The sequence below is a fragment of the Lissotriton vulgaris genome, chromosome 7 (genome assembly GCF_964263255.1).
Source record: "Lissotriton vulgaris chromosome 7, aLisVul1.2, whole genome shotgun sequence".
Taxonomy (NCBI): Eukaryota; Metazoa; Chordata; class Amphibia; order Caudata; family Salamandridae; genus Lissotriton; species Lissotriton vulgaris.
Window position 1 is genome coordinate 360,918,712 of NC_141695.1, and position 24,496 is coordinate 360,943,207.

Genomic DNA, 24,496 nt, shown 5'->3' on the forward strand with positions numbered 1-24,496 from the left:
CCTTCAGTTTTTTCATCCCTATTAAAGCCCTGGAAAGTTTTTTTAAAGCCAGCACCCATGATAAAATACCATTGCATAAAACATGTAAGCAGATTCTCTGACTCTCGCTCTTTCCCCATTGGACGCAATGAAGTGTATAATTACTATTCTAACCCCACACGTTTTGATAGTAGGGTAGGTTACTTCTACATTTGGTGCAGGAGGTTGATAAACCATTTGCTATAGCTTGTAACTTGCATTACCATAAGGCAGAGGTCTTCAATCTGTGGGGCGCGACCCCCAGGGGGTCGTGGAGTCCTGCGAAGGGGGTCGCAGATTCCCCAGCTTCACTTGTCCCTGCAAAAAGACAGCCCTCCTACCCTGGGAAGGCTAATTTAATCATTATCAGCTGCTTTGCCTGCCTAAATGAAAAAGGCAAATGTGCCTAATCAGGTAATCTGCAAGTGTTAAGGATGCTTGGGAGCAGTCTGGCTCTTTGTGATGACAAAGATTTGTTCAACTCAGTGACGTCATCCAGCGACATCGGTGAGACCAGAGCTGAGGTGCAGAGTGAAGACGGTGCTCTTTGCTGTGCTGACAGATCACGGTGCAGGTGATAGTGCCAGTTGCGCGGAGCTGGTGTTGGTCAGTCCAGACTATGGTGTGGGATGGGACGGTGTGTCGAAGACTTGCGAGCAGTGTCCCCAAGCCAGGGTTGCTGTGTGAGATGCAGCAGTGCCTTCAGGACACGGAGCCAGTGACAGAGCTAACCTCAGAGTCGGTGACAGAGTCGGCTGCTTTCACCCCTCTGTGGCAACTGAATCCACGGTTTCAGAGGCGGTACCCAGAGGTAGGTGAAGTCTTTGCAGTTCCTTTTACTTCAGAGCAGGAGGCAGGCTCTACTTCAAGCCCTTGGAGATACTCAGCAACAAGTAAAGAAAGTTTAGTCCAGTCCTTTCACTGCCCAAGGCAGAAGCAGCAACTGCAGGCCAACCCAACAAAGCAACCACACAGCAAAGGGGCAGTACTCCTCTTGGCAGTTCTTCCAGCTCTTCTTCTTGGCAGGTTCCTTGATTCCAGCGAGTTCTAAAGTTCTGGGGTATGGGCCCCAATATTTATACTCAGTTTCTCTTTGTGCTTTTGAGCAAAGAATGTCTGTGCCAAACCCAAATCACTTCCATCCTCTCTGGCCCAGCTTCCTGGCAGGAGGTGGTGACAGTATTGTCCAAGGCAGACCAGGCCCATTCAGGTGCCAGGAAATATCCTCCTACTGCTATAAATACAGCCCAGGTCTATTTAGCACAGCTCTGACTCATCCAGGAAAGTCTGGACACACCTTGACCCCCCAGTGGCTGTGCGATGAAAATGCATATCCCCAGCCCCTGTCACTCCAAAGCCAGACAGTCAATCCAGAAACCCAGCAGAGAGACACAGGATGGCTAAGCAACAAAATACCTACTTTCTAAAAGTGGTATTTCCAAACACAGAACATACAAATCATCTTTACTAAAAGATTAATTATTGCATTCTGAGTTCAGGCATACTAAACATATTTCTCTATCTTGTCCCAATGGGAAGATATGCTTGTAAGATATTATAAGTAAACTCCCAATAGTCTTTCCATAGTGAAACATGAAACACACTGTGATTCACTGCCAGGACATGTCACACTCACCAGTACATGTCCTACCTTTAATATACATGGCACGCTGCCCACAGGGGTACCTTGGGCCTACCTTAGGGGTGACTTACATGTAGTAAAAGTGAAGAATAGGGCCTGGCAAGTGGTTGCACTTGCCAGATCAACATGGCAGTTACAAACTGCATGCACACACTGCAGTAGCAGGTCTGGAAACCTTTTTCAGGGCTCCTTTAATGATTTGCACAATCAGTGCTACAGGCCCACCAGCAGCATTTGATTTACAGACCTTGGCACCCTCAGTGCACTTTACTAGGGATCTACTAGTAAGTCAAACATGCCAAACATGGAAACACCATTCCATAATACAATTTACAATAGGAGCACTTGCACTTTAACACTGAACAACAGTGAGCAAGAGCGCCGAGACACTAAACCAGAAAAAAAGAGTCAAAACTTGGACGTCAGAAAGCAAAAAAACAGGGGAAACATGCCAAAAGATGTCAGGTTTAACAGGCGCATTTATGGTTGTCGATAGTTGTTGATGAGGAGTACCAGTTTCTTGAAACTTTTGTCAGAAGGGGGTCCTTACGCCTAAAAAGGTTTGACAAGGGGGTCCCAGCATCAAAAAGTTTGAAGACCTCTGCCCTAGCCTCCTGAGTATTACTAACATTAGGGGCATGAAGCACAGGGTGGAACAAAATCTCACTAGCAGAAGCCATAATATGCAAGATAATCTGATAAACATAAGAACCACATTTAGAGGAAACCAGGACAGGGTCCATAGATCATACTACATGAAATAGATTTCCTAGCACCACATGATCACACTAGGGTCTGGCGCCTGACAAACCTCCCAGTCCCCCTGACCTCCCAGTCCCCCTGGCCCATCTCTAACATTAGGGGCATAAAGCACAGTGCATATCATGTATTATTGGAGAATACGCAAGTATGAACCAAAGAGAGCCGTTTTGTGTTTTTGTGTTTCAAGGAAGGCTTTCTGGTACTTGATACAGAGGGAAACAAATGCTAAAAGAAAACTAGTTAAAAAACGTCACCTCTGCCGCAGGGAATTGTGGGACGGCTTCCTTCTCCAGTCCGAGCAGCTGCGAGTGGATGTTGGCGAGCGCACGCTGGGACATTGTCAGCCTCTGAAGACGAGAACACATAAAAAGATTCATTACATGCCACGAAAAGTGCTTCTCTGATCACAGTTGAAACTCTGATCTCAAACTCTAAGCACACCTAGCAAGCCAACCTCAGTTATAATGTTCAACTTCTCAGAAGAACATTCAGCAGCTTTAATGGAAGTCAGAAGTTGGATTTTTTTCAATAGATTTTCTTGACACCGAAACACATCCATTCTTCCTGCACGTTTACTTTTTATGAACCTTCAGAGGGAATTCGCTTGAAAATCCACAGAATAACAGGAAACTATCATTCAACTGGTCGCATTTCTGTGCCACATTTCTCAGTGCAGAATCCGCAGTACAATTGTAAGGAAATACGCAAGACAGAGCACTGTCCTCGAAGACAGCGTTTCCCAAACTGTGGTCCACGGACCCCCAGGGGTCCATGAGACGTTCCCAGGTGGTCCGCAGGCCTCGAGTGCCTGTCCTCGTAGTGAAAAATGAAACGCCCATGCGTCCTCAAAGCACACAAGAGCTGTGAATTTTGGCGCAGGGGCGGCGAGACCACAACAATACAATCGGGTGGCGGGGGCAGCGAATGGGCAGTGGGCAGTCAGGGGGGCAGGCCGCAGGGGGCAGAGCAGCTGGGGAAATGAGTGGAACAGAAGCCAAAAGGGGCACAAAAACAAGGAAAAAACGAGTGGAACAGAAGGCAGAAGGGCACAAAAAAACGAGTGGAACAGAGGGCAGAAAGGCACAAAAAACGAGTGGAACAGAGGGCAGAAGGCACAAAAAGGACGGAACAAAGAGTGGAACAGAGGGCAGAAAGGCACAAAAAACGAGTGGAACAGAGGGCAGAAAGGCACAAAAAACGAGTGGAACGGAGGGCAGAAGGGCAAAAAAACGAGGGAAAAACAAGTGGAACAGAGGGCAGAAAAGCACAAAAAATTTGGGAAAAACGAGTGGCACAGAGGGCAGAAAGGTACAAAAAACTAGAGAAAAACGAGTGGAACAGAAGGCAAAAGGGGCACAAAAACAAGGGAAAACCGAGTGGCACAGAGGGCAAACGGGCACAAAAAACGAGTAGAACAGAGGGCAGAAGCGCACAAAAACGAGTGGAACAGAGACCAAAAAGGCACAAAAACGAGTGGAACAGAAGGCAGAAAGGCACAAAAAACAAGGGGAAAACTAGTGGAACAGAGGGCAGAAAGGCACAAAAAACGAGGGGAAAAGGAGTGGAACAGAAGGCAAAAGGGGCACAAAAATGAGGGAAAAATGAGTGGCACAGAGGGCAGATGGGCACAAAAAACAAGTGGCACAGAGGTAAAATACAGAATACAGAATTATAGGGGCAGCTAAGAACAGAAGGCATAACTGGCAGAGAGGCACGGGGGCAGTGAGGGGAACAGAAGGGAAAACCGGGCAGAGACATGGGGCAGCGAGGGGTACAGAAGGAAAGACCGGGCAGAGAGAGCACAGGGACATCGAGGGGAAAAGAGGGAAGAAAAAGGGGCACGGACCACGTACAGGGGAAGACAGACAACAGCAGTCATAGACACAACAATGAAAATACATGCAATACAATAAAAGCAATAAAGCTTTGAAAGGCACATGTGCATAGGTTACTGTTACTTGGCAGGCAGGTAAAAATAGATGCAGCCAGGATCAGCAGTAGGATTTTCGTGCTGCTATCTGATTGCTCACTTTCCACATGCCCTTGGGTGAATTATGTGTGCTGTCAAGCTTTCATATTCAGACATATCAAGCTCTTATTCTGTGTAGCCTTTGCAGTTTGTTGTTGGCAAGGGACGGGGCAGTGGGCATCCTAACAGGAGAGGGTCATGTCAGGTGCCACGCAAGGCCTCTCTTAAATATGCCTTAACTGCACTGCTCACCCCTTGGTGGTAAAATGTTGTTCTGCTGTCTGTGACTAAAGATTATGTCTAACAGGGGTTTATGGTAATTGGCATAGCATTGTTCCATGATCTTGCTGAAAAAATATGCCTCCTGTGCAAATACCTTCCTGCCATCTCTTGCACTTCCATGATGAACTCCTACTTTAGACCTTGAATTTGCTCTGTACACTGATCTCATCGCTTTGTGCACTATCTTGTTAGAATTTTCACAATATTCTTTGCTCCTTGGGGCATGTCTTTATTATAAAATGCTTCATAATTGTATAATATGTTAGATCTTCTTAAACTGTGAATAGGTAAAAATGCTAATAATTCACAATCATTCAACCTGTTGCTGTAAGGAAGGGTCACCACTCCAAGGCTCTGGAATGAGAATGTAGAGGTGCTGCTATGGTTGAGAGCAGGAGACTTGTACCACTAAATAATACACTGCTGTATGCATACATGTCCATGCCAATAGACCCAATTCAGGCTGTCTTCCTCTTGAAATTGTCTCTGCTTCAAAAGGCTTTTTTGAAAAGAAATTTAAATTGTACAAATTGCTTGGGGGTCCCCGGCTTCCAGTAGTGATTCAGTGGGGGTCCTCAGGAGTCAAAAGTTTGGGAACCACTGCTCTAAGATAAATACACTTCTCAAACCTGCACTCTATTCTTTTTTCAGTGTATTACTCCCATCCGTTTCGGCTTTCTGCTTTAAAAAGGATGTATCCGCAGCACTGTATTGTGTTGTGCTTTTGTATTTAAAAAAATATATATTTATACAATCTATGTTGAGGGAGAAATGAACACGAGACCTTTTAACTGGGCTTGAGCGATATCGATCACCAAACGCCATGCGCGGTGTCTGCGTACAATTTAATTCCTGGTGACATCAGAGGATTGAACTCACCCACTTGTACCACCTTAGCCCCTCTGTCAACTCTCATTTGCTGCAGGGTTTATTGGAAAGTGGAAGGAGTGGAAACTACAGATGCCTTCATGGCTACTGAGACCCGGAGAAACAATGGCAGTACCACGTGTACCAAAGGGCAAGCGAGGGATAGCAGCCGCTACCCTTGCATAGTCATAAGAGCAGGGCTTTAATTGAGCCGGGTCCTTCCGGTGCCCATCACCAGCAGTTCTAAAGAGCAAGTGCTGAAAGTGTCCCTGCCGGGCTCTCTTTTTTTGCCCTCACCCTCAGGGTGAAAAGAAATCTTACTTATTCATCAGTACCACCCTTCACTGCCTATGATGTAGCTTTTAGTTCTTTCATAGTTTCATCATTTTAGAACTGAAGCATTATCGAGGTTATATACAACTAAGCCATAGTGTTGCTAATTTATTATATGCAGCTAACAACCACTGATAAAGCCAATAGGCCTGGCTTCTTGTAGGTGTAATGATACCTGCATTATATGTACATATGGATGCAATGACAGCAGCAGCAAACTACCAGGTGGGTGGCATACTTTGTGAAGCACATATTTTTAGCTTATGTTTTTTTAAGCCATGCCCTTATTACATCGGCCACGCCCCCTTGAGAGAACCCAAGGTTTTTCTGCCCACTGAAAGCCCTGCCTAAGTGACCTCCATCTGAGCCCCTTCTCTCTCCTCACCGCTCTGAAGTCACACCTCAGTTTTTCCTGTTTTCTGGCCTTGGCAGCAGACCCAGGTGTTTATGAGCTGGGAACTGTGGCACAGGAAGCACTTGCATGACTGAGGCGTGACTGTGTTGGGTCTTCCATTCCTTCAGTTTACAGTCTGTTCTTTGTGTTTAGTGCTCAGCCTGAAAGTGATTCTGCTGTGGAATGCCTTGTATGTCACATTGGGAGCCAGTTTCTTCACTTGGAGCAGGATGCAGAGCAAAGAACTATATACAACGTATGTGATCTTACATAAACCCGCAGCGTCCACTTCGTTTTACTGAAACGTTACAGACCACTAAGGATTGAAGGTGCAGACGTGAACAAGACATCCCTGCCCTCCATGTAGATGTGATGTGACTGAAAGGTAGCAGTGAACATGTTCGGTCAACATTAGTGCTCTAAGGGAGCCCTTAGAAGAACAGCATTACAAGAGGTGTCCCACTTTGGTCCACAATGAACGGGCCCATTCAGTGCGTTCAAGATACCCATGACTGGTCCCCTCCCATCTGTATGAATTCAATGTACTTTTATCACATGGATATATTCTGAAACCCCAGCATGCACCAGTCCCATGGGTGCCAACGATCGACTCCTAAAGGTAACTCGTCCTATGTCTGTGCGGGTAAGGTAGAAAGAGGGACTCATGCTTCAAACTTTGATGGTGATGCCCTTGAGCCAAACAAAGGCTAAAGATCAGATCCTCGACCCCAGCACCATAGACCAGTCTCTGTGGTATAATCGTGTTCTTTCTCCCCACCTGTTGGAATGGATTCATGACTTCCTGGTCACACGTGAGATAATATTCCAGAATATCTATGAGTGAGGGAGAAAAGAAAACAATACATGGTGTAAAAACGCTTTACAACAACATGGAATCATCACTTAGCTGTGGAACTCTTTCTCCCACCTGGCGGCTAAGACCTGGAACAACCTCCCCCTGCACCTCAGAGCCTCACCTTTGCGCCAGCAGTTCAGGATGAACCCCAATACTTGTATTATCAACAAATAGGAGAGCAAGCAGATAGTCCTCCCAGGGCCTCGAAACCCTGATCGATGACGCAGTTCGTGCTCTAGAAATCCGATTAATTGATTGATTTAGTAGATTGTAAGTCAGTGTGTGAGATGTTGCTTATCTACATTCATACTATGACACAGTTAGACATTTACAGGCAGCGGTGAATGAGGGTTTCAGGGGTGCATATAGTGCAATGGCTGCAGTCGAAGGCTCCCAGGAAATGTCTGTCTTTACAAATCAGCACAGGCTGCTGCCCCAATAGCGGTTTCACAAGCACACAAGCAGACACGCTGAACGTTTCCCCAAAACAGGGAGGCAGCCCTTTATCAACGGCTGTTCTCCCAGCCTTTAAGGGCCATTCACATTCCCACGGGCATTAGAGATGGCCAGACTGTGGAATATGGTTGTATATATGGACCAGAGGTTGTCAGCAGCTTCATATATGTTGTGCTACCCCCCAAATGCTACATGTTCCGGCTGCCATCTTCAGGTACATCATGGCATCAGCTCCTGCTGGCTTTGATTTCTAACAGAGGTGGCATCACAGATTACCTACACTGAACCTGACACCCTCAAGATGACTCTTCATAATTCCTAATTTGCAATCTCGAAGGTAAAAAATATACAGGGTGATGAGTCAGGGCTGTAAAGCATGGCCTTTGAAGAGAAAAAGCCCTTTGTGGATATAATACGCTCTCTTAAGAACCTGTTAGCAATTCATTGGGCACGTCTGCTTTTGTTTCTCCTTCCACGGCTAAGTTCAGTCTCTTCATGTGTTAAAGTGTTCACTTCATACTATACAGCTATTCTAACATACCTGCTTTTGTTTCTACTACCTTGGCCGAGTCCAGCGTCTTCACGTGTTAAAAAATAGGCCTGGGCGGTTGGAGTTTTTTCTCCTCTCGCGCTCATTGATGGTAAGGTGGCAAGCGGGAGCTACCGCTCGGGTGGAATTTCAACCCGAGTAGCAGGAAGATCAGCGTGAACCTCTCTTTGCACCACTCGCTGTCGTTTGCGGTAGCCTGTAGAGTTTTTTTGTCACTTTGCAGAGTTACACATAGCGGAACTCCGCGAACTCCACCTAGGCCTAGTTCAAATACCCACATCATTTATTCATACTATACATCTATACTGACATGCCTGCCTTTGTTTCTCCTACCTTGGTTGAGTCCAGTATTTTCCTGTGTTGCGTTCATTACATATCCATTTGGATTGGAGCAGAAGTCGCTCAGCCCCTGCAAAGGAAGCAAGAAGTAAAGCCAACCAGCCTAGGTATCTTTTCATAGACCTCAGGAGCAAATTATCGACAAGAACACAATTCTAATTACAACGCTGAAGTTTTTCAATGGTGATACATTTTGCAACTTCTTGAAGTTGCAAATTTGTCACCATCCGAAACCTTTGTCCTCAAGTAATATTTTCAGCAAAAAAATAAAATAAAAAACATTGTTGTGTGATTTTCCCTGTGAAAAATCGTTAGACAATTCTTGGTAAAAAAAGAAAAGTTTATAAAGTATGCTTTCAGGGACTATTTTTTCTTAAAGACATCATTGTTTGGCTAAAAGCAATGTTGGAAAACGTGGCGACTTGGAAAATGTTGGGCAACTGTACAAATCACATCAAAATGAGAGTGAAAAAATATGGAAAGAACTCTTCTTCATGGTGCCTACATTAATACTTTGAGGTTATGTCTTCTTCCCATATTAGGTATTTATTTTGATAGCAGTTTGGTAGCAGTTTGTTGTTGACTGAGCCCAGCAAGTAAAACAAGGGACCTCTGCCCAAAATCTCCCCTACAGCTAACAACTCACCGGGGAATGGACGATTTTAGATGTTTCTAAGGGTGCCTTCAGGGGGGTTTGTGCTAGCGCTTAATTTGTAAAAAAAAAAAGAAAAAAGTAAGTGCCCAGGTGATGCTACTGCACCACCCGTTGCTGATGCCGGCACTTCAATAGCAGTACAAATTCAAGTATTAATCATTGCACTCCGAGTGTTCCGACTCCACAGGCCCTACCACGCATGCCATAACCATGGACATACCTTAACCACGCTTGTGCGTGGTTAAGGCAATGCGCTGTAGGGCTTGCGGACAGAAGCAGGGAGAGATCTGCTGTGAGGTAAGTGGGGCTGGGGGGTGGGTCGGGGTACTTTTGTGGGCTGGGGATGGGTCGGGGGTAGTTTTGTGGGTTGGGGGGCTCGGGGCAGACTAGCTTCGGACAGACAACGCAGGAAGCAGGGAAAAATCTGCAGTGAGGTAAGTGGGGTGGGGGTGGGTCGGGGTACTTTTGTGGGCTGGGGCTCAGGGGTGTTTTGTGGGCTGGGGGTGGGCTGGGGTTGTTGTAAGTGGGGCTGGGGGGTGAGTGGGGGGTAGTTTTGTTGGATGGGGTGTGTCGGGTCAGTTTGGTGGGCTGGTGGATTGGTCGGGGTAGTTTGTGGGTGGGGGGTCAGGTAGTTTTCCCGACTTTCGGTGGATTGGGAGTAGTTTTCTGGGCTGTTGGTTCAGGGCTAGGCTTCAGGGCTGGGGAGTTGGAGGTAGTGTTCAGGGCTGGGAAGGATTGGGGCTAGTTTTCAGGGCTGGCGGTGGGGTTAGTTTCCAGGGGTGGGGTAGGTTTTCAGGGCTGAGGAGGTCAAGGGTAGTTTTCAGGCCTTGGGGGATCAGAGTAGTTTTTAGGGGTGGGGGATTATTGGGGTAGTTTTTTTTATTAGGGTATTAAGCCTCAGGGGGAGGTGGGTGGATAGTCAGGTAGATTTTAGTGCTTAGAGGAGGGTGGGGCAGTTCTTAGGACTGGGTCAGGACTGGCTACGGTCGGGTTAAGAGACAAGGTTTTAGACATTAGGTCAGGTGAAGTGCACTGCTTGGGGGTTTGGAAGGGGTCAGGGTATTTCCACCTCAGGGCGGAAGGAGGGTGGGGGTAAGTGTGTGCCTTAGGGCTGTGGGAAAAGGTGTGGCAACCTTAGCCATGCATACCCCTTTACCATGAATGTCTTTACCACAACAATTCATTGTAATGGCATGCGTGGTAAAGCAATGAGTGGTTAAGACACAGTTGTTATTCAGACCACGTTGTTTAGGTATGTGGGGTTAGGGATTTTGTTGTTCCGTCATACATCCTATTCTAGGCTATACAAAGCTATAATAATGGCATGAGTGGCATGTAATGCTCTTCTTTAATATATATTGATGTAGTAAACCCTGTTGTTGTGCTCATCTCAAAATTAAGCAGACAGCACCACCATGTGGTAGACTATCACTAGAGGGGTTGCTGACAATCAAGTGCTGGTGCCGAGCACCTGAAACCTCCGGCTCAAATTAAGCACTGGTTTGTGCATGATTCCAACCATATTAGGGAACGTTAGGGAATGACTCCCCAGTGCAGTAAGGACGCATAATGGAAAGACAATAAAGGCTGGCTAGTAATATCCCCTCAGAACTGGCATAGTGGACGTTGTAAACCATAACCTGTTGTTTTAAAAGATAACGGCTCAGTTTATTCAGTCACCCTAAGGCCCTAACATTGTTTAATACAAACTTTACGGGTACAAGAAAAGGCATGTGACCCTCATTTTAATGTCAGCTGCCATAAACTGTCAATCTTTGCATAGAACGATGAGTCAGAAGTATTCCCCCCCACTGTGGGAGGATGTACACTGGGTGCACCTTCTGTCAGCAATCTATTTTGCCCTGCTAGTGTACCTCATAAAAACAATGGGCAGCTTCATTGGGCTTGGGGTTGTTGAGTCAAATCCAGCGAAAACAGAGGAATTTCCACTAAGTAGAATACATGAACAGGATAGCATAGCATCTGGTTTAACAGCACTGCTGTCTATAAGACATATTGTTACCACTGTTCTAAAATATATGCAGAGTGAGCTTTGGTTCTACCAGGAGGAGTATTTAGCTCTCTCCTATTGGCTGCGTGGTGTATCTCTTCCTATGGAGAGCTTACACTGGAAAATATGAGAGGTTATTTTCCATGTCAAAAGTACAATAAATAACCACACAAGATCTCAAACCATATGATCACATCACCACATACTGATGTAACTCCAGTGGCTCAACTTGGTGACCCACAACACCTTCAGAACCAGCTGCATCATTTACAAAGCCATCACAACCAGGGCCGGACTGGGAACCAGAACCGGCCCTGGCAAAGTGCGCGGCCAGCCCCCCTCCTACTCCCCACCCCCCCTCCGGAGGGGGGTAAGTGGGGGTGCGACCACGCTCTGTGCCAGGGCCGTTTTTCTGCCGTTTTTGTTACAGGGCCGTTTTTGCAGCAAAAACGGCCCTGTAACAAACACGGCCCCCTGGGCCCAAAACCGACCCCAAACATGCGGCCCACTAATGGATTGCCCGGTGCCCGCAACGGCCAGTCCGGGACTGATCACAACCAACACCACTGCTTATCTTGCAGACAAGGTCAACAACTCTGGAAGCACGACGTCGACCCATTTTTGTGCTATAACACTGCTCTGGCAGGAGAGAGACACATGTCAAAGTTGTATTCCCCTCAATTGTGCTATTGGTGCGTCATGACATAAGGTAGGGCTGTTTTCAGGTCATGGTCAGTCGACGCCCATGAACAGCTGAGCTAATGCCTCAAATTAAATAAATACACCTATTGATGGTGTCGGGCTGGCAGAGAAGGAGCTGCTACATCACAAGATGGGGCTGTTTGTCACATGGAATCGTATTCTTCACACGTCTTCACGCGCGTGGGAACACACTGAAGACTGTGATTACAGGTGGCACAATGAGTGAACTGGAAACCTTCACACTTTTACCCAAGTGTCTACATCCTCTTTTGTGACATAAAACATTCTGGGTTTTACATTTTCCTAAGATGAGAGGACACACCTCGTTGCCATTGTGATGTCCCAATTTGTTTGCACATTTCTCCAGTCTTATGCAGTCATAAGTGCTCATATTGCTAACGTCTTATGAAGTCATTAAGTACTCACATTCCTCCATTCGTATGTAGTCATAAAGTGCTCACATTACTCCAGGACCGGCTTTAGAACTGGTGGCGCCCTGTGCGACAATATCTGTTGGTGCCCCCACCCCAATGACCACCTCTGCCACGGATTCCCTCCCTAGCACTCTTTAACATTGCCCCTCAGTCTCCATAACCACTGTCTCTCAGATTAATTTCGTTTTATATCACCACTCATACCAATGTGAGGTGCCAGAGCACTTTACATCACACACACATTACAAAGAGACAATCAATCATGTGTGTGTAAATCAATGTATAGGAAACGTTACATCAGACAGGACTACAAGGTGTAGTGTAGAAGTGACATGTCATCGATACTCGTGGGTAATATAGTTTGAGCCCTTATTCTGGAAAAGCACAAATTCAGAATTTAAAATGTAACATCATTGTTAGGGGTTCTCTTTAATAAAAAGAATTGTTTTCAGCCCAGATGAACCATATTCAAAAAATGAGGATTATTTATTTATTTAGAAGTTTTCTATAGCGCTAACAAGACCCGAAGGTAGCAGTGCGCTTTACAATAGAGGGAATGAAAAGAGAACAACATGACACAAATGACTGGGCAAAAACCACGTATAGCTCCAGCATATACCTTGCCGTTTGCATGCAGCTCTTTGATGACAGTTAACGCCTTAACCGCGGCGTTTTTTCCACCGCAGTGCGGGCGTTCTAAAGGGTGGGGGTCTCCGTCGGCTGTCGACAGTACTGGGAAGGTAGTGCTCTCGTGGGGCAACGGCCGACGGGAGCACGAAATGGTTAATAGCTAAATGTTCTATATTAGCATTTTTACTTTTAAACGGCAAGTAACAAAAGGAGCTCTCTTACAGAAGCAATAAGTCACTGGCCTATTTACATTATATGCAGTTTTTTTATCTGCATGGTACACGTTCTTAGCAGCAGGCATTTTAACCCTCTGCGCTACCTTAGGACGAGTCAAAACTTCCACTAGACAAACCACCTGTCTCTTTCCAGAAACCCCTTTAATCACCAGAGTTGTCTTGACATTTTAATCGATGCCTGAAAATTGCTCGAGGCCAGGAACGCTGCAGCAGGTGCTTCTAAAATGATAGGATACTTGCAAAAATGATGCCCCCACCCCATGTCAGCGCCCGGTGCGATGGCACCGATCGTACCGCCCTAGAACCGGCCCTGCGTTCCTCCAGTCTTATGGTGTCATTAAAGTGGTCACATTCCTAAAGTCTAATGAAGTCATAAAGTGCTAACATTTCTCTAGTGTTATGCAGTCACAAAGTGCCAGATTATTCCTGTCCTATGCAGTCATAAATTGCTCGCATTCCTCAAGTTTTATAGTGCCATAAAGTGCTTCCATTCCAAACGTATTACGTAGTCTTGAAGTGCTCACATTCCTCCGGTCCGAGGCAGTCCTAAATTGCTCGTATTCCTCCATTCTTATGGTGTTATAAAGTGCTCACATTCCTAAATTCTATGCAGCCATAAATGCTCGCATTTCTCCTGCATTATGCAATCACAAAGGGCTCATGTTAATGGTGTTCTGCGCATCTCGCATTACAATGCAACAAAGACATTTGCTGACAGTTATAACAGTGCATTTCAACTGGCAGAAATGCACAATGCACCCACTCAGTGTTTCAATATGAAGCAAATGTTTTTAAATATATAAGCACATATGCAGTGAGCCCCTGTGGAGAAATAGTGCTTCTATATGTGATGACGTCTGCAAGAACTGGAATATTCCATGAGTTTCCTTTTAGAGTGCTCTGTTAAATTTATGGATTTTGTGATGATATTTTTTTAAATAAGTGCAGTAAAGTTTCTCATTTGCCCATGTATGTCATTCAGGGGTTGCAGCTGCGACCCCTGAGTTGCTCCTTGTGAACCCTAGCACTGCCTCTTCGGGAGGTCGCAAGATCAGTGCCAGGAACACAGGACCAACACGTCCTTATGGAAGTTGCTGGGGCTCCAATTTTCTTGTTTTCTATAATTTTTTTATTGCAATAATAGTGAATAATATTCTATTATTCGCTGTTAGTGTAATAAAAAATGGATAACTGTTAGCTGTAATATGGCTCTCCTTGCCAGCTGTGGTAAGTAAACAATACCTTTAAATGTATGTTGTGTGCGTGATTGGGGGTGAGAGTGTATTTGTGAGAGACAGAGCTTGAATGGGTGTGTATGTGTAAGTGTTTGAGTGTAAGTAAATGTCAGATGGGGTGTGATGTTGCTTCCGCTACCCCTGGCCTTTTGGTGGATCGACCCCAGGCATTTGCCCCGGTGAATTCCCCTCCAAACAACCCTCGGCTCCCTGAGGGTTTTTGTTTACTTGCATCAACATGGCGCCCCCGCGCCCCCTCCCTTCCGAATATGGCAGAAGCTCTCCCGGGGCCGGCAGGGCCGCAGGGATGTTGGTTTAAGTAGTGAAGCAGGAAGGTGAGCGATGCCCTTGCACCTGTCTCGTGTCCGACTGGCAGAGCGGGCTGAAAACTGAGCGGCTCTCGGCTGCCCCCACGCTTCCCGCTGATCCTGTGTGAAAAACGGCGCATTGCCGCGCCACCACACGCCCGTGTGAGACCGCCGCGGCCTGGCATTCAGGGCAGCCACAATGTATGCATTCATTCCATTCAGCGCTGTATAGCTGAGAACCCCTTCCACCCCTGTGCGGCGGGGGAGGTGAGTGTCGGGAGGAACGCGTTTAAAGAGCAAAGGGCCCCTTTGTAGTCTCAAGTTCACTCGCAAGGACGTGGGGAGGGGAGCCGCGTGGTCAAACAGGGGTTAAATGTGTTTGGAAAGGGGGGCCTGGGAAAGAGAGTGAGTGTGAACGTGACTCGGGCCTAGCCAGCGCCACATTAAAGCCTCATTTCTGATGCTAATTAATCTTGACAGATGCGACAGAGGGAATAACTGACCCGGTGCAGAAAATAGATCAATTAAATTAACATGCGCCACGGGTCTGTGACTGACAGGCATCATCGAGGGTCCCTGGAGGGGGGATGGGTCGGAGGCGGGCCTCGGGGTTAGCGCAGTGGAGAGAAGATGAAAGGCTTCGAGGCACTCGGCGCTGGGTCAAGCGAGTGAAAGACTGCAGTGTGGGCTGAAGACAGCTGTGCAGTGTCCCTGCCAAGCCTGGCACCCCCGGCCTCAGCCAGTCTTCGACTTCAAAGTCAAGAGTGGACTACCACAGCTCTTGGAAGATGGGGGTTCCAGTGGCATCCTCTCCGAGACGGAGAGGCAGGGCGTTCCAGAAAGATGACGTCCTAGAGTCAAATAATGCATCTGGTAACAGTTTTAACCTGCCGGTCACAATTTGACTTCCGTGAGAACCAGGCACCCTTCCGAGCTCAGAAAATTAAGTATTGCTACATTGGGAAATTGAAAAAAAACGTAATTTTTAGGTTTATTGAAGACATCAACTATCATATTAAAGCGTTATTATAAAATGTATGGGACACAAGGCCACTAGTTATATATCTGAGAGCAAAAACAGTACTCTAAAACCTGAGAGACATGTTCACTTGCCTTATAAGTAGGGCTGGGCTAGCAATTTCGCTATCAAGTGAAACTTTTATTCTGCATGTGGAGTGAAATTGGAACTAATAAATCACTAAATACAGATTTGCAAGTAGAATAAGAACAATGTGGATTTCTTGCCTGCACGCCGGAACGTATCTGCACGTGGACTGCCTGCACTTCTCTGGACATTAGAACGCAATGCATTGAGGTGTGGGCAACCTGCCGCAATTCTTATTAGATCAAAGATGGGCCAGTCAGATTGCTGTTTCAGCAATCTGCTTGACTACTCTTTCAACCAATCAAAATAGGGCATTGAGTTAAGCCCTTTCAAGTTGGCTCCTAGTAGCTAATCAAAATAGCTCTTTCGCAAACTGTCTTCAACTCAGATGCAGAGTGGTCATTTCATTGTGGGCTGTGGATCTTTGCAACATACTGCTTGCAGGTAACCTTTTTCAGACCTTGTTAGGCACAAGGGAATCCATCAATGAAAAGCAGCACATTTGTTACAGCATAGTACAAAACTGTCAAGCTATACGCAATAACTTTCCAAAAAATCATCCTCGGAAATATCCAGATCACTAGCCCAAAGGTGCTCTAGAACCTTGGGATGTGAGTTGCCCTCATCATGACACTAACAACAATCTTCCTCAGAGATCCCATTGTGAATGGACTGCAGGTCCAGCCATATTAGCCATATGCCTGAAACTAGCTAATTGCATTTGGGACTTGTGTGTAAACAACCTTATGAGTCACCTTCCTTCCAAACCCATGTTTGTGTTCAAGTTTTTGGGCCGAAGAGGATGGGAAGGGAAAACTGACTACCAGGTCTGTTTCCTTGAGGCTCTTCATCTACCAGCATACCAGGGCTCCACACACAGACGCCATCTTGAGCATGTTCTCTCTAGTTGGTGGAGCCTGGGTGGAGCTTCTTTCTAACTCCCATGACTATTTAAAGATGAGACAAGCACGGACGCACAGTTGAAAGTAAGCAAGGCAGTTCCTTTTCTTGTGTAAACAGGTATTTTGACAAAACCTGATGTTTGCAATGCGGACAGTGCTTTAAATGGGCCGGTACTCACAGGTACTGAGTACCGGCATTCTTATTTTTAGCACTCTGAGTACCGGCGTTTTTTCTACTGCCAAGGAGAGTACCGTTACTCATGAAACTGTAGGGGCATCGGCTGCTAGTGCTGGTGACCTGTCTCTGACAGCCAAGGCACGTTTGTAGCCGTGACTGGTGAGCTGAGCCCCCGCTGAACTATTCAGCGTGGCCTCATTTGGATACCGTCCTGGTGTTCACCAGCTTGCTGTGTTGCAAATACAGGATCGAGGCAGCCAGGTGACAGCACAATTAAGAAAGCAAAGGAAGGTAACAAGGTTTAAATGGCTGCAACTAGTATTGAAGTCAATAGGTATCAGCATGTCTTGCTCTTTGCCCCGGTTTTTAAGTATACTATTTGAAGTTGGACTCTGTGTTTGAGTTTTTGGACCGAATTGGGATGGAAGGGAAATCTGACTACCAGGTCCGTTTCCTTGGGGATCTTTGTCTACTAGCATACCAGCGCTCCACACAGAGACGCCATCTTTAGCCTGTTTGCTCTGGTTGTTGGGTCCTGGGCGGGGTTTCTCTCGAACTCCCATGACTATTTAAAGATGAGGTGAGCACAGACAGGCGTAGAGGGCATCCCACTGATGCTCCAAAGGCAAGCCCGTCAATGCCAGTCCATGCCCATAAAGCGACCAGCGCCAGCCATGCTGCCTTTTCTTCTACAGCCATTGATGGAAGAATACTTCTTAGTAAGGAGACCCTAATAGGGTTCCAGACACCCAAATGTTGCCATCTCGCACTTGTCTTTTAAAGGTAAGGGGGAATTACATCTGCCCCAACTTATCTTTTAAGCGGCCTTTGAGTCCTGGACTTCATAATCTTGGTGACCTTTTATGCATTCCTAGGATGCATAAAGAGAGAGCTGGGGGTAGATCTTTCTCATTTTTGGGTCCCAGTCTGCGAAACTCTCTTCCACAACATCTCCGTAGTGTTTCCTCAGAGTCCGTCTTTAAGACTCATTTGAAGACTCACCTATTTAAAGAAGTGTAATCGGACCCTACATTATTGCGTTATTTGAAGACTTTTCTGTTTAGTTAGGGGAATTAGGACCCTAATTCCCTATCTCAACATAGCATCAGGACGCTCCGGTTTGGAGCAGCTGCTGGGCTTTAGAAGGTGGTTCATTCATTCACCCATGGGCACCTGACACTCTTAGTCACATGCTTTAGAATCAAAGAATGCCAAATGAGCTTAAAACAGCTGAAAATGTTCTCAATCCTGGGCAGCTGGTTCCACACCCTAATGAATATCATAAGAGAAAATTTTATTTCTCAAGACTGGGTCATCCATAGGACTTGTGAGGAGCCTTGGATTAATACCCTGAGCAAATGCCAGCAATCACAGTGCACCACTTAGAGATAGAATGTGCTGTTAGGGTGCTGTCACTAGAATAAAAGATGCCATTTATAGCACTCCTACCTAAAACTCCTCATCCATATAAGGAGATTGGGCATGTTGATATTTGTCTATTGGCTGTGGTGAAATGAGAATCAGAGAGAACTAAAGCCACCATTTCTGAAGATGCAAACATCTGCCTACTGCAGAGAGGTCACTAAGATCTGCAAAAGAAAATGCAGATTCAAACTGTAACAGACTAGATAAGTCATCACCAACATAGACAAAACAACCATAAAACATGGAGAGAAACCACATCACACGTAGATCTAGACAAACAGCACACAGTCTACACAATGCAGTCACAGACAGTGATACCCAAAGTAAGTCACTACCAAAACACACAAAGCAGCTTAACAGATGTACAAATCTACTAAAATCACCTACCAAATGGAGACTCACAGCAAATTTAAGATAAAAGGTACTTGTCTGCTCAGCCTACTTCCATAACTGGTGCCTGCAAGTTTTATACATATATTTTTGTGCATGACTGGTTTGTGGGCGGTGAGACTGGTGCAGTTGCACCTGCACTGAGCACAGGGGTACGTTCTCTTTAGAAATGTCATATGGGTTTTAAAGCACCCCCTGCAGAGTTCCTTGTACATCCAACAGTTTTCAAGCAACAATAAAAATGTCAAGATAACTCTGGTGATTAATCTTCCTACTGGAGAGAGATCGGATATTTGTCTTGGGCTCATCATAAAGTAACACTGGGGGTTAATATGCCTGCAAAGAACCTGTACCATGCAGAGCACAGAACTGTATTTTATGTGGATAGCTCAGTGGGTTACTGTTTTTGTGACAGAGATCCTTTTTGTTACTTGAAGTTCATAATTTATTAATCCTAATGTAGCGCAGTGAGCTATGAATTGTAATTAAAGAGCTGCATGCACAGTATATGGTATAGGTTAGAAAGCTATGCCCTTTTCCCAATCTTTCATTAGCCCAATGTTGCTAAAGAGGGTTAATTTGGGTAGAAATACATTCTTATTAGTAAAGCCAACCACTGTTACGTTTTAAATCTTGAGTCTGTGCTTCTCCTGGTTAAACACTCTTCAAATATACCTCCTACCAGTATGGATGGCATATGACTCCTACACCTTGCATTCCTCTTTGTCTTATGTAACATTTCCTATTGACTGATTCACAAATGTATGATTCATTGTCTCTGAGATGAGAGGCGCTGTTGGAGGGTGGTAGTAAGGCAATCCGTGGACAAGGGGGTCATTGGGGGCGCCAACAAAGATTGTTACACGGGCGGGCGTCACCAGCACTAAAGTAGGCTCTGTTTTTGTGAGTTCTTTAGTGCGGTGAGGCCGGAAACGGCATCAGAGCTCTTTACGTCACAGTCAGCAACAAAGTCATAAAGTGAAAGGCAGTTGGTTACAAGACATTACAATAAACAGTAACACCAGGTAAAATAATTATAGTTTGGTCCAGGGATTATACATAGCAGTGGGAGACATATGGAATTACAGTGACCAAGGTGGCACCTGAGAGGGACAGAAGGCAGAGTAGTTTAGGGATAGCAGCTGTAGAGAGGAAGGCAGAGCTCTAGGCTGTCTTAAAGAGAAAGAAGGTGTATGGAAAAAGCTCTCAAAAAGGAGATGTTTCAGGCCTTTTTTGATTTGAATACACGAAAGTAAGGATTTTTACACAGAATTTGTACGCATAACAGGAGGTATAAAGCTCTAAGCCTCGCGACAACCAGAAAAAGATTGGACCAAGGTACTGATGTTCTGGAAAACAAGGATCTGCCGCAAGAGAACATTGACGTTTCCAAGCAAGGGAGAGCACCAGAGAAATTCAGCTTTGGTGAGTGGTAACTGGAAGAGGCAGAGTGGATGACTTTGGGAACCCAGTCATCATTTCACTGTGAAGATGCATTGATCTTCACACTGTCAGTGACATCCTCACATCCCATCAGCAGCATCCCCTGGGACACACACAACACTGCTCCTCAAGGTTTATCGCAGCGTGGTACTGTCCACAGATCCACGGCCGCCTTTCGATGTCATGGTGGAATACTGCCTCTCTACTTGAGCATACAGTCACTTAGAGGTTACAGCACCCAGGCACCTGCCCTGCTCTGCACCATGATATGACCCTCTAAGTTTAGTGGAGGTAACAGGCTCTCTCCTACCACCATTATTGAGACATGTACTGACCGAAGAGAAGAAACAAGTGTGACTTTTTTCCATTCACTATATTTTCCACACTTTTATGTCTGTCATTGAGGAGGGCTGTTGGAGGTATGAGGCACACAGGACTTGTAGACCATCTCTACTTCAGACTGCCATTGAGGTGAGTGTCTCTGGCAGACAGGTGAGAATTAGAGGCTATGAAGTTTTGTTTTTTTAACCGAGTTTTATATCGCACAAACTTGACCCGCTATCGGGTATCAGAGCGCTTTACATAGCACCAGTTGCGTTACATGGGGACACATTCATTTTTGATAGGCACTGGGAGATTAAGTGATTTGCCCAGAATCACAGGATGTTCAGTTTCATTGCCGAGAGTCGTACCCGGTTCACCAGATACGAGGTCGACCGCCCTAACCGTCAGGCCAACTACTCTCCCCGTTGCTGTTTTAAAACCTTAGCATCCCTATACCTGAGAGCATTAACTGTCCCCTGACAAGGCCTTGAGTCCTGGTCCCAGATGGGCATCTTGTGAACACAATCTTCGACCTATCAGAAGCGAAAGAATACAAATATCAGATAGACACTCAGCGCAGTCAATGTTTCTACTGGACACATGTTTTCCCTTTTCAGAGTGAAAATACTCCCTGGTCTCTGGAAGACGTTAAATATTAATTCCCTGTTTATTTTAACATAACCCATAATACCACAATTGTGTCCTTTTTAAGTGCTATGAATAAAAAGAGTTACTATTATCAAATGTAACTGCAATAATTTGATTAACTTCAGAATGATGACAGGTTGGGATAGCCTTGACTGAATTTGAACCCAGAACCTATTGGCTACTCCATATGTCAACAGCAAGCAATTATCGGCTGAAGTCATCTTGTCAGCTGTGTTTTGAGGAAGAGCTTCTATTCAGACCTGTTTCTAGACCTATGGAGTGTAGCAGACCCACCTAAAGACCCTCTTTCTCCCTGGCTCTATATTGTTAGAGTATGAAACTCACCTCACCTCTCACAATGCTTCTCCTCTCTATTTCTGCAACCTCGGCCAATTTTTTCCTATTTTATTTCTGGCTAAGCATGTGACTGCAATTGCATTTTGCGTTTCCAAACTGATGACTTTCAAACATTTTGTGATTGCAAAAGAGCTTCCTACAATGGGCTCCTGGGACTTCAGAACACTTTGGCCATATTATTTCAAAGGTTTTCTATGTACAGGAGTTATGTCTATTGTTTTTTTAATGCCTTTATTATCTGTATCAGTAAGCGCCACATTATTGCATACCTAGGGCGGATGTCGAAGACTGTATCTGTTTCTTCTCCCTCCTCACTTTCTCTGTAGTGCTTTTTATTATAAAAAGCAATAAAATGTATTGGACAAAAAAAGGTTTCTTATAGAGGGAGAAACCCTTCCTTTTTTCTCCAAGTCTCCCATGGGGCAGCTGGGTTTGCTCAGACTACTATCTGGCTCTGCGACTCAGTCATTCGTAACCCCTATGATTCTGTTGAAAAGATGCCATACACATACTAGGCAAGGCATTGCAGAGCTGGGAGTTCTCCATTTGCTGTGATTGTTAAACCTTTGGATTTCGATACACGCACAGGTGAGATACCATGGTGGATCCTTCAGTGTGCAGTATTCTAGAATTCTCGTTGAGGCAAAATTAATTTTATCAAGTGAGTGCATTCCCACAGGCGCTGCAACGCGGAGCCTTGCAGACACTTCACATGACCAGGCTGGATCTGACACAACAGCAGACCCAGAAATAAAGGAAGTAGCCAGATCCAGGCTGGAAGCAGAATGTCCTGTGAAGCAGAGAGACGGTAGAGCTGAACAGCATGGATGGCGAGTGGCTCTTCGATCGTGCCGCAAGGTAAGGCAGCAGCCCCTGGAGGGTTCTCCATGAAGGGGATGCAGGGGTAGCCCCAGAATAGGCCACATGACGTTGCTTGCAGGCCTTCTCTGTGGATCCAGGTCGCTTGCCGAGGGATTGAGTGCTTGGATCCATTGGGGACAAAGTATGTGAGAATCAGGAGTTGGGCAGCCATGGTGCCACCAATCCTGTGAGCGGGAGTGAGTAATGGGTGGTCTTCTACCTAGGTCAATTGTTGGAACGTCGGTACTTGGGTCTATGTGAAGATTCGTGATCCCAAAATTCTTGTGGAAGATTTATTAAAGACTTGAGGATCTGCAACTAAAACTTCATGTATTTGGTGCCCAAGATCGATTTTAACAACTTTCATATCAGAACGAGGGGCTTACCCAGGGGCTGTCAAAAAGGGTGACAGCATTGGGGTCTTAGAGGTCAGGGCGACTGAACAAGCAGGTGCTGGGTCTGGCACCTGTGACCCAGGAAGGTCGAGAGGGGAAACCTTGCAATGGCAGCCTCACTGCTCATGCCTCTGCCACACCCCAAGGCACCCCAGAAGCCTTGGCTCAGTTTCTAGTGGTCGAAGTGTCAAAGAGGCGTTCGTGGTTTTGAGGTCTCTGGGAAAGTTGTGATGGTCCAGGAGAAGGGCTAAAATGGCAGACATATTTTCTGCTCTGCTCAAGTGCCTCAGTGGGTGTGGCCTAGTTTTACTATAATTTAGATTTAAAAGTACATCAGTGGACTGGAAGCACTACGAAAGACCCCACTAACTTGCATTTAAATGCGTATGTAATATCATAATGTGTATTCTTTTTGTTTTGAGGATGTTTTGTCTTACTACACAGCTTGCTTAAAGACTGTGGGGATTATGTACAAAGACATTTTCGGAGCGGGGAGCTGCACCAAATATCCAAAACACAGGGATGCACTGAATTTACAACAATAAAATGTCCAGCATTTGTATAGCGCGAACAATTACCCGAAGGTGTCAAGGCGCTGGGGGCCATCGGGAAGATTAAGCGAGCTATTGCCCAGAGTCACAAGGTGCTGGGCCGGTCCCTGCCACCAGAGCTGGGGATCGAACCGCGATCCCAGCGTCCAGCGTCAGTTGCCCTGGCCGCTGCGCCACACCTCTTCCACAATACGGCACACCCCTGTGTTTTCCCTAGCGCTGGTACTAAAATTAGCTGCCTATTGCCAACGCAGGATTGTGCAAGGGTGCCTGCGTTGCAGGGAATGATTGTTTCCTGCACATAAACAATCATTCATGGTGTTTTGCTCTTTCTATGCCTGCTGCAGAATACAGCACACATAGAAAAGGCAAAAACGAGGGGAAATAAAAGTATTTCTCCTCGTTTTGCCATTCTAATGCCTGCTCTTGCATGTTGTTATGGTGCTGCCTCAGATTGACAGATCCTTGTAAATCTGGGACAGTGTCAAAAAGCAATCGGCGTTGTGTGGGAACGCCCCTAGCAACACCCATTGCATGCCCCTTTCACGCAGATATCTGCGTGAAAGGGTACCATAGTTACAAAGTGCCGTTAAGCCACAAAAAGTGGTTAACGCCACTTTATAAATGTGAAGTAGGGCATTGCGACACATGAACTTCGTTAAAAGTGATGTTCTGGTGATGCAACCCCTTGTAAATATGCCCCTGTTTCTGTTTTTTAGTTGCCTTGTCGTGTAGAGGGAAGCCTGTGCGTCTCAGCTTTAGTAAAGAGCGCCCCCTAGATGCCTTGATGTGCTGGGAAAAGGATGTGTGGTAGCAGCCAGTTGCTATTTATTACTTCTCAGCAGCGCTGCATCATTAATCTTCATTCCAGCCCAGAGATTAAGGGTAGGCGGGGGTAGGAAGTGGGGAGCAATACAGTACAGTGAATACATCCAGGGGGTCTTAATGCCCACAGATGCCTGTTCACAGAGGAGCCAATGCACAACTGTTTAATGATAAAAATAAAGGATGGATTCATTTAAGCATATGTAGTAGAGGAACGACATCCCCTGCCGTTCCCACCCACATCGACTTCAGACCATTTCCACGATCAGCTTTACTCTGTTGCCTGGAGTCAGCACCGTCCAGGAAGAGACAAGAACTGTGCACAGCGAAAAAGGACAGGACAAAGGGGAGAGGGAGGTAGGAAAGAAATAATGGAAGGGAGCCAGGAAGGTGTGTGGGGAGGACTGATCAAA

At 45.9% G+C, this 24,496-nt stretch overlaps 1 protein-coding gene across 3 annotated transcripts in view; it reads right to left on the minus strand.

The window, feature by feature from the left end:
- Nucleotides 1-24,496, minus strand: part of TTYH1 (tweety family member 1) — a 274,965-nt gene that overhangs the window by 21,980 nt on the left and 228,489 nt on the right. For all 3 annotated transcript variants that reach the window (XM_086930265.1, XM_086930264.1, XM_086930263.1), the window contains exons 7-9: nt 8,463-8,538; nt 7,046-7,101; nt 2,677-2,769 (exon numbers count right to left, since the gene is read on the minus strand). In XM_086930265.1, the coding sequence (XP_086786391.1) occupies nt 2,677-2,769; nt 7,046-7,101; nt 8,463-8,538 (225 nt within the window). The remainder of the gene's footprint in view (nt 1-2,676; nt 2,770-7,045; nt 7,102-8,462; nt 8,539-24,496) is intronic.